The sequence below is a fragment of the Phragmites australis genome, chromosome 15 (genome assembly GCF_958298935.1).
Source record: "Phragmites australis chromosome 15, lpPhrAust1.1, whole genome shotgun sequence".
NCBI lineage: Eukaryota > Viridiplantae > Streptophyta > Magnoliopsida > Poales > Poaceae > Phragmites > Phragmites australis.
Window position 1 is genome coordinate 12,486,312 of NC_084935.1, and position 10,873 is coordinate 12,497,184.

Here is a 10,873-nt window from a genome sequence, read left to right on the forward strand (position 1 = left end):
ACGTCTATGTCTAACATATAGACATAGACGAATCTAACTAGAAACCGTATGTGACAATATCACATACGGTGATTTTTAAACATCGTCTATGTCTATACGATATAAACAGACGGATTTATGAAAACAGTCTATGAGTTCAATCACACCGTGACGGTTGTCTTGTTACAGATGCGTCTATCTTAGCAGCCGTCTGAGGATATTTTGTCTGTGACACACCGTCTGAGGATATTTTGTCTGTGACACATAGTGACAGGTCCTAAAAAATCTTCTCTGACACACCGTCTGCTATAAGTGATTTTGTAGTGTGTGTAACTTACTACAAATTTGTAAAGCGTGATCCAGATCATCTGTTCAATTTGCAAGGGTTGAACATGGTGGATCCTCGAGTTTTCCATAATTTGAACTATATTTGAGTAATGATAATATTAGGATTCAACTATTTTTTCTGCCTTGCATTTGGGTATATCATGAGCAAAATTTGAACTATATTCATGGCCCAAAGTGATTCTAAATTTTTAAGCTTGAAATTATTATTCCCCTTAAACAAATTTCAGTATTTTGTGTTTTCAACTAGATAATTATGTTCTAACATACCCATATACAACGTTGTGGAATATCACGTGTATGCATTTTATTTACGCAGGTATGCATGTGGTAGTTTAAGTAGAGTTCTTGCCTTTTTGTATCTACGCAATTGTTTCCCTTTTGTAAAGCTTTGCAATAATTAATATCATTTGTTATACATGATCATATGTGTGCGCACGACTAGTAGCAACTTTTGTCAAACATGAGTATCAACCTAAGTAAAGGACCAAGTTGCTAGCGAGACAGGGTAACAACTTATGTTGTATGTCTAATAATAACTTATGCAGAGTGTGTAGCAACTCAAAAATTACTATGATTTGGAAGCCATGTAAAATTAATCTTCTGAATCATAGTAAATTTTGTGTAGCAACTTATATTGCATGTATTGTAGCAACTTATATTGTATAAAAAACATCTACAAAATATGTGCAATATGGATCTCAATTTGTTAAGCTCGTTGTAAAGAACACAACTTTGCAAAGGAAACAAAAAAAAGACACCAAATAAGATAGTAATTATCATTTAAAGGAATAAACGGACTAACACAACAACCAACGTGTATGCTAACGTCAGCCCAACTCCCAAGCTTCGGATCAAAAGCCTCTCGTCCTCGCGTTTCAGCCCGTGCAGCTCATGTCATGACAAAATGCCTCGGCCTCGGCCTCGACCGGTCGCCCAGTATAATTTCCGAAAATTCTACTCCTCTGAAAGGTACTATGTACACGTACCCCTAAGCTCCAGTTTGCGTCTCCGATTCGTATACGGACTAACATTCCCAGCGCTTGCATATAAAGACAACACACATAAATGGAGTCAATTGCCCACTAGGGAAGGCTTCCCGTCAGCACAGTACAAGATTGAAACTGTTCTAAGCAGAGTATTGAAGTCCTTGAACAGCACAGATCCACAGATACACGATCATGATGGGGGTGTAGCTGCACAATAATTGTGCTCGCAAAAGTCGGCAGCTGAAAACCGCAAGCGTGAATATTTTATACACAATACTGCATGAACAATCTGTCGCAAGTGCCTACTCTGCAACTCGTGGGCGTCCAGAGGAAGGATCGCGTCCCCATGTCGTCGATACAAACAGCAACTCCATGAGATGTATGGACCTTTTCATACTACAGACTGTAAGACAGGTGGTTTAAGGTTTTCATGTACATGACAGAAAGGAGCAGCTCAAGGCTCCTGTTTTAGCATGATATTAAGGATGCCTATAGGGGTCTTTGGCTCATAATGCTCATCAGTGTCGACTTCCTCAATCTCCTGTTTGTGTAAACAAGGAAATCAAAACAAAATCTAATAAGTAACAATTGTGTGGATACCGATGAACTTAAATGCAATACGTAAACAGTCAAGCACGTGTACATGTCAATACTCCAAACGAAATAACCATTTCAATTTCTCAGGATGCTTTCATTAGTGCACCATGTCAGATTCGTATATAACTTGACATACAAATATAATTTGGCATTTGAAACATCTGCTTTGACTAGAGCACAAGAACAATTGCTGGTGAACATAAGTAAAGGAACCACTAAACACAAAAAACCGAATGGAAAACAAAATTTGCATGTTAATATGTCAGTCAAACATAACTGACGAAAGCTTTCAGAAAGAGAATTTCAGATAAGTACCTGAACAATGTCTTCTCCCTTGATAACTCGTCCAAATACAACAAGCTTGTCATTCAAATCAGGAATTGGAGCAGTCGTGATAAATAAATCAAACCCTTTATTATTAGGATTCTTTGCAGTGCCAATCATAAATGCCTCATGCTTTGGACTGCAAAATCATAGAAATTCAGTTAGTGTTAAGACATTGCCATTTTAAGTCTAACATAACCAAAGAGTCCCAGAAATTTCAATATATAGACTATTAAGGAGTCAAACCTGAGATCATTCTTCCCGCTGGCTTTGGCTTTCAGTATCCATTCTTGGGCAGCTCCATCAAAATTGAAATCGCCTCCTTGAATTACAAAGTTTTTTATGACATGACGAAATGGCATTCCTTTAAAATAATTGCTCTTGCTGTGCCAAAGGACCAATGTCAGATGATTTATCAAAAGTTAATAAATTGATGGTTCGTCCTGAAGAATCCTTAACTTACTAGATCTATTTCTCTTGAGACAAATGTAAAGTGCTCCCATATGAATGATGTAAGTCCAGCAAAATACTACAAGATAATATGTATGATAGCCTAAGTATATATTTCTGTATGCCACAATGGTAGCAGTAGTAAAAACACACTGCCACTCGTTCAATAGGCTTAGTATACAACCACAATTTGCAGCTAAGAATCCAAGATACTTCATGGGAAAAATTGCTCTTCATTGCACCGAAGAACAAAGATAATTAACCCTAAACAATTGAAGCTATCAATGGGTTCAAATTAGCCCATTGATTGCTAATTAATTAACCGCATTAGACTTCATTTTTTCTTTGGGAGAGCATACAAGCACTTTCCAAGTCGAGTTTCATGCTTCAGATAACTGAACATAAATCCCATGAGGACTTTAATCAAAGCTGTTGTTGCAGGCTAGCAGGTATTGCTTTGTAGGCTATGTAGCATATTTTTAGTTACTGATAGTGCATAGCTCTACCACTCTTTCTTTTCAAACATTAACTATGCTAAAACTCTTTGACTTTGACCCTTTTGAACTTTTTTGCCTGAAGATGGGAATATATAATTTAATGAAGCCAGTTTGGAGGTTGGAATGTCAACATAAGTTCCAGAAGAGTAATTATGGTGTTTGTAAGAAGAAAGTTAATTTTTTAAATGTATTGCGGACTATTGGAAGCTAACACTGAATAAAATCCTAAACTGTTCAACTTACAAGAGTGCACTTCGGCAAGATGGAGGTCATTTTGAAAAGTACGTGTGAAATCTAGTAACCCATAAGTAATGCAGTAAAGTCGAAAAGTTTACATGATATATGTACGCTAGTTTTGATAGTAGTAAACTAGTAGTCACCTCATGGCTGCTTTCTCAAAAAGCAGTCATAAGCAGTCATATAATCATGTTCAAATAATGTTTATCTGATATCCATTCAATTTGGGATCAGAGTATACTTCTTTTCTAGGAGTGTTGCATGCAAGCCTTTTAGTCCTAAGCAAGTTTGAGTAGACTAGAGATGAAACCCATAAGATCCAATTTGAGAAAACAACAACAACAATAACAAGAAGTATAGCAGCAGCAGCAGCAGTAGCAGCAGCAGCAGCAGCAGCAGCAGCAATAGCAGTAGTAGTAGGTCGTAGTAGTAATACTAATAATAATAATAATAATAATAATAATAAAGGTACTACGAATGTTGCATATAGCCACAAAAATGCATTTAGCAAACTAAGGTTGTAAATTCATGACTAAAGCACTTCAGATGTAGCAGATACTTTAACTTATGAAGGACATAGTTCATAAACTGTGTTATATGAGATCAAATTTGCTGGTTACCAGTCAATTTTCTACACTTCACAGGCACAATTAATCCTCTATATGTCCGCAAGGAGCTAGGAAACTGACTAGAGTAGGATCCAAGCTGTATCTTATTATAAACTGGTTTAGGGAACATCCATAACAGTTCATCAGTTCAGGTCTGAAATGCACATCCGGCACCATAACAGTAATTCTAGTACTGATATCAATGGACGTGGATCTCAAAGCTACGGTAGTGCAATGTTCCTTTGTATATAAAATATGAAATAGCAATGATCAATTATTATCAAAGGATAAGCTCACAAAAACTAGGAATCATAAAACAAAATAATAGACAACATTGAAGGTAAAAATGCATTTTCTTTTGCTGAATAGATGAGTTACTCATCAAGTTCCCTCACCATAGTGTAACAATTCATATCTCTACTACTTAAAAAATACATAATGGTTCCCGCACCCTCCTGTGTTCTGCCTCCACGTCTTCCCCCCCCCCCCCACCCCCACGTTCCGCTCTCACTCCTGGCACATGCCTGCGCTTCCACCCACCCCCCTCCACCAAATTACTCTCCCCAAATCACGTCCCGGTTTCCTTGCTGATCGTCACCTACAGTCAGGGCATCTCTAATCCGACATTCCTCCTCTACCGCACTACACGCGCTGTCAATTTTCTTTCCGATCGAGACCTACAGTAAAGGAAATCCTCCAATCCGATCAAACTCTCTGTCCAGCCACGGCGATCTCCGCGCGGATCCAGCATGCGAGGGTTTTGGCGGTGGCTGCGTAACTCCTAGCTGCGCCTCGTCGGCGCATGTCCAACTCCCCTCATTGGCTATCCCTGGTGGCAGATCTCACGACACAACAGAGGCCGTTGAGGTCCAGTTCATGAAGGTAGACCTCTTTCACTCCTCGACCTCCTCAGACTGGTATGCAATCCCTTTCGTTACTTAGACTCTCTATTATTCCTTGGTTTTTTCTTGCAAAATAGAACACAGATATTGCGTTGGCATTTGAGATTTCAGGTGGTTAGCTCAAAGAAAAATATTTCATCACTGCATCAGTTCTTCAAGTCGCGATCAGGCACCCTCCTCCACACCACCTAAGGCCTCGTGCATCTGTGTCGTTTCTTCCTGCAGGTAAGCACAGGGGACGATCCTGATGGCACTGCAGGAGGTGGCGCAGCACGGGGAGGACAGGCGCATCGACTGGAGAGCAGTGGTGGGAAAGTCAGCCACAGGAATCACCTGTGCACACAGAGTCAATTCCAGAATCATCTTCCTTACTCCCTTGTGAGTTCGTAGGTCCTTATGCTGAACCGAGCCATCGCTGGATTTGCCAGAACAAAGTCGTGTTGTTTGGGTCGTCACCCGTGTGACTGGTGTACTGCCACGCAGACAACCCACAGGAGCAAGCAACCGCTGACCGTACTGCTACGCCCTCGGCTCCAATCCAACGCCCTGAGCCTCTACAGCCCGTCCCTGAGCCACTCCATTTGCCAATGAGCTCTACCACCATGTTCTTTTTAATTTGCGTACATGGTTGTATGATGGTTCACCATCAAGTGGCTTGCTACGCCTCGAAAGCTATAGGTACAACTCCTTGCAACTGTAGGAATCAAAGATGAAAAAGGATGGTACAATGATTGTTATCCATAAAGGCACTATATTTCTGATCTTTTAGTCATGATTATTTTGCATCTCACCCCATCAGTGATATGTATAGCTAATTGGATAACAACTCATTAGAGAATATGTTTTTTTTCTATCTTAAAACTATGCTTTGTTAGTTGCTCCAGTTCAGCTATGTCGTAGTTATGTCCCTCATGGATTATTTCTCTTTTGCCATTATCTGTTGAAACAATGTATGTATTTCGTTTCTGGTTAGAATTATGGATGATTTCATCGGAGGGCCAACAGAGTTCACAGATTATTTTTCCAAATTCCTAGGTTTGCTCCTATAACATAAACATATTTCTCCACATTTTCACAAGGAAGATGTTGTCTTGGTGCCATAATTTTGTAACTGGATTCTACACTCTAGGTAGGCTAAATAAACCCATGTGTTTCTTATGTTACTTGATTCTACACTTGCAGCTCCAATTCTACAGTTGAATCAGGGTCGCCGAGGAGGAGCACGAGAAGAGAAGAGTATCCACTAAGCTGGCTTCCTGCCCATGCAGCTCTCGCTCCTTCTGTCAAAAGGTAGGCGATGCCCTTTCTTCTCTTCTTCTACCTTGTTATTCCCTGGAATGACTGAATATGCACTCCTGGTGTTCTTGTTCAGGTGTTTTCATCTGTGCATGTGAAGAGGGATGTTGTTTAGCCGTCTAGGACAATTCTGTGTTTCAGCTCGTTTCAGTTCTCAGGTAAATTGTTCTCCCTGGTTGATCCTGTTTTGGTTGACTTTCTAATTGTGCGAGTATGCTTGACCGATTGTGCGTGTGAACAGCGTTGTTGTTAAAGGACCTTGCTTTTTTGTGGACGTTGTAGCTACTAAATCCATATACTTTACAGTTCCTTTCCTCTTTTTCTCATGGGTCCCTGAAGTTTTCTTTGAGGTAATGAAAAATTGAACTTACAAGCTGCTAATCTTTGGTTGACCATATGTTAATTACCACTGGTCTATGAGGAGCATGCACTACAGTGGTTGGATAATCTATGTTAATTACCACCGGTATATGTTAATCTATAGTTGACCATATGTATGATTGAGCAATTATCTCCTACTATATTTTAATATTCCTATTTGAAAGATAAAAAGAGGGTCTCTGCCTATTGCAGATAATGGCAAATATCTTAACGGATTGTCTGCCTGAATTCACTTGCTAACACGTGCAGATAATGGCATATAGCTTAACAAATTCTCCACCTGAATTCCTTTCATTTACTTTGTGTTATCTCGTTTACATCCCTTACTTCACTCATACATGATGACATCATTTATGTTGTCAAATATCACGTTTTTGATGAGGATGGCCAAGCAAGATGCAAAACACTTGCTAAGTTGCTAGCATAATTGTGGAGCTTAGCTGTTGCAAGTGTGGTGTGTGACTGCATAGCAATTGCTACGTAGCTCGAATAAATATCTTACAATGAGTTTACGTTGAGCTATAAAAAACTGGATGTATTTTTTGCTGAAGCATAAGCCCTTCATGATGGAGTTAAACTTGCTGTTGATTGGTTGTATGGTAATATTTTGTATTAGATTCACCCAGTCAACTATATTATTACGTGAAAATATTTGGTTCCCGTTGCAACGCACGGGTATTCAACTAGTATTTACTGTAACCACATCATGTGGATTAATCATGCATGCTGAATATGCAGAGCTATGTGTTTTTTAACTAACAATGGCACAGATATATTGTAAAATTAGCACACACAAATAACAAAACAAAACAAAAGATCATAATGCTTGTGTACTTCAAACAAGTTGATAAATAAAGATTCATCGCAAATTTCTGGTGCTTACCACAAGTTGATAAATCTATCCACAGCATCAGCAGAAGCATCTTTGTATATTTCAATAGTAATTGGACCTTTGGCAGTGTTCATTACCTGTAGAAAAAATGAAGCAGTGGCATAATGCTTCTGTGTACTTCAAAGATGATTAACTGCAGTAACTAGAGTGATCCAATATTTGTAAAACCACTTCATTATGTGCAGAAAACAATTGCAGTAAAATTTGTATGACCGACTTAGTAAGTTTAGAGGCAATTGCTTAGAATCTAGTTTTCTTCCTAATTCTGTTGCTAACAACCAGTGTTACAAAATGTAGCATAAAAAGAGACAACAGAAGCTTAACACAACAAAAGAAACACTTCAGAGCTACTTATGCAGCACAGGGTACAAGATATCACAGTATTAGCATCCATTATCAACTACATTTGGCTGATGCATTTCAAGTCTAGTGAAATCATTACTTAGTACGAAACTTTAGTCAGTTGTGACTGAACTCTGCTTCAGATTTTAAGCAGTATATGTAACATTTTATAACCCACCATTCATCCCCCACTCAACAAGGATTGTTACCTTCTATCTTGTTTGGGGTTCACACACAAGCAAAAATGTGTTTTCGTGCACAAATCTCAGTACCATCCTCAGCTGGCAAATATTTTTTTAACAGAAATTTTAATGTATCCTATGCTTTATGCTTATCATGATTGAGAAAAAATATCAAATCATAACCTAGTTTAGCTGTCAGTAGCAGCATGGCAAGCTATAACATACAGTAGATTGATTGTATATATATACTAAAGATACATCCAAAGATCAATTTAAATGTAATCAACATATGCTGCTAACTTGATGGAAATTATGTAGAGAAGAGAGAACAGCAAAACTTACCGCATAGCTTGGTCTACTTGACGTTTTTGGATCCTCAGATCTTTCAACATGCTTGAAGTCCAAAAAAACACACAAGAGAAACAAAAAATGAGTTTGATGTCTAATGTCAAACAGCTAATTAAGGATAATGTTACAAAAATATGATAATTCTATAGAACAGTTTAGGATCATTTGAAATAGATGTTGCATTTGGTCACAAATGAATAATCTGAGAAAGTGAAATTAAGCCAAATGCGAAAGGCAGCCCTATGTATTTCTTATAAACAAGATTTCGCATTGCTCCTACTACAACAAATTAATTTCCATAGTCACTTTACGATATCAGTGACATAAAAATAAGTTTTTCAAAAGTATCAGTTGGTATTAATAATAGACAAAGAAATAAAGTTAGGAAGTGATTCAGAAGAAACAGAGACAAAGCCACATCATTAACACAAAAGAGCAGATCAGTAGGAATTCAAGACAATAAGAGCACTACATTGTGTAACGTACCTCAGCATGAAGAAGATCCCTTTCAATGTCTTGTGCCGACCTGTAATTGAGCTCATCAATACAAGAGCATTAACTTTAAGCTATATTCAGATACTTCCAAAAAAAGTACGGAAAAGATCCACTATAGCATCACTAACTAGATCAAGTTTTATAAACAGAAAATACAACGAGAAAGGGCATCAACCTGTAATGCCAATGCCTGTAAGTGGCATAGAGAGATAGCACAACCAAGACGACGATAAGGTTCCAGGTGATGATAGTAGAGTAACTGATTCGAGTCGGACCCTTCTTCGTCTTGCTTTGAATCAACAGCTGCTTCGGCTTTATCCTCGCCATCTGCTACTCGTGCAGGGCAACAGCTCTCACTGGGAAGCTCTCCCTTATATAGGAATGGAAAATACAAGTTTGAGTTACAGCGAGAGAACGGGACCCAAAGCAGCTAAAATCTGCAAACACATGCATGATCATTCAGCATGCCATCAATGTAAGCAAAGCAGGTCAAACTCTCAAGAAGACAAAAAAATGGGAAAGAACAGTGCATCATTCAGCACGCCATCAAGAAAATTCCTTAACTAGATAGTGCAGACTAAACACAAGCTGGGTCATGCCCCTGCACTAAGAAATGCCAACTCCCCTAACTTTATCGTCTCGGTGTCAATTGCCAACCCCTACTGATACCATCAAGACCTCATAACTACTGGACTGGAAACCCTTGTAGCACTCCCACACAAGCATAGGCAATTAGGCGAAACACCCTCCAGACCTAGTTACCCCCAAAGAATAAAATTAGTTATCCGGCAAGCGAGGCATGCCTCCCCTTGTGCTGGAATTCACGGAGTTCTGGTGCTCTACCTGCCCAATTACTCCCTCCCTGATATCACACACACATCAATCCACGCTCCCCTCACCTCGTGTGACCCCACGGCACCATAGCTAGGGAAGAACCAAGCTTTCAACAGGGGCGGACTTCAGGCGGGGCATGGGTGCTCGGTTTAACCCCCCCCCCCCCCCCCAATTTTTTGTGAAATGAAATGTGCCAGCCCCTTGTGTAGATTAGATTGATCTTGCGCGCTGAAGACTAAGAACTTAATCGAACTATAGATTCGATTGGATTGGATTAGCAGGATACCACGCAACAAACAAATATCAACGAGAACGAAGGGAGATTTGTGTTCGATTGCTCACAGCCACAACAAAGGAAAAGGAAAGGTGAATTCGTACTCCCGTAGAAGAACTATTCGTCCAAGCAAGCTAGGATTGCTTACCGAAAAGAGAAGAAACCGATCCGAATCCGGGCGGATCTGCGCTCCGCGCTAGCCCAGCACACAGGGAAGAAGAAGATGACAAGGAGGGGGACGACGCCTCTCGACGACAAAAGCCTTGGTGACTTTTGCGGAGGCGTACTAGGTTCTGGTTTCCCGCCGGCGGCGATGACGATTGACGAGGCGCAGCAGTCAGCAAACCGTGGCGGCGGTAGAAAGATGAGAGAGACGAGAGGAGGCAAACCCCCGGTCGCCAGATCCACGGCTCGGAAAACCCGCTTTGTGAAAACTGAATCGAACCGGTGAAAACTGAATCAAACCGGCGAATCAAAACTGGTTCAACTATTAACGATGTGATTTTTGTTATCAAATCTTCATTTAAGTGATGTCCATAACAATTATATCATTAAATTTTTAATTTTTATAGTATTAATGATGTCATTCTTCTAGTATCAATTCATAAAACAATATTGTATAGCATATGATACAAGATAATAAAAATATCTGGTTTTATCTCTAACTCTTTTGTTCTCTATATTTTTATATACCAATTTTCGATAGTTAGTATATAACATGTTATCAGCATGACTATCTTTATAAGTTATCGTGAATTATATTTCTTTAAAAATATTTTACTTATCATCGTATCTTTTTCTATGGTAAGATATTATTTGTAGTCTATTTAATTTTTATATTATCTCTATTCTATATTTATGCTTTGTATTCGTAAATTGTAGTTTGCTATGTCAAATCTTA

General features: G+C 39.1%; 1 protein-coding gene across 2 annotated transcripts; it reads right to left on the bottom strand.

The window, feature by feature from the left end:
* Nucleotides 1-1,428: 1,428 nt before the first annotated feature.
* LOC133892685 (peptidyl-prolyl cis-trans isomerase CYP21-4-like) lies at nt 1,429-10,413 on the bottom strand. Of its 2 annotated transcripts, none has more exons than XM_062333587.1 (8): nt 10,121-10,413; nt 9,040-9,234; nt 8,856-8,895; nt 8,364-8,414; nt 7,489-7,574; nt 2,481-2,618; nt 2,226-2,373; nt 1,429-1,854 (listed from the first exon to the last, which is right to left on the bottom strand). In XM_062333587.1, exons 2-8 carry the CDS (start codon nt 9,189-9,191, stop codon nt 1,768-1,770), a joined length of 702 nt encoding a protein of 233 aa, XP_062189571.1. In that variant the 5' UTR covers nt 9,192-9,234; nt 10,121-10,413; the 3' UTR covers nt 1,429-1,767. The 2 variants fall into 2 exon arrangements, with proteins under 2 accessions (XP_062189571.1, XP_062189572.1); XM_062333588.1 differs by having other exon boundaries at nt 9,040-9,301.
* Between the last annotated feature and the right edge of the window lie 460 nt (nt 10,414-10,873).

Bases quoted from the DNA above. Each gene is read 5' to 3' on its own strand.
- LOC133892685 (XM_062333587.1), bottom strand. From the start codon at position 9,191: ATGGCGAGGATAAAGCCGAAGCAGCTGTTGATTCAAAGCAAGACGAAG. The intron at 8,415-8,855 runs GTACGTTACACA...TTGGACTTCAAG, and splicing joins GGGATCTTCTTCATGCTGAG to CATGTTGAAAGATCTGAGGA. The intron at 7,575-8,363 runs GTAAGTTTTGCT...TTTTTTCTACAG, and splicing joins CAAGTAGACCAAGCTATGCG to GTAATGAACACTGCCAAAGG.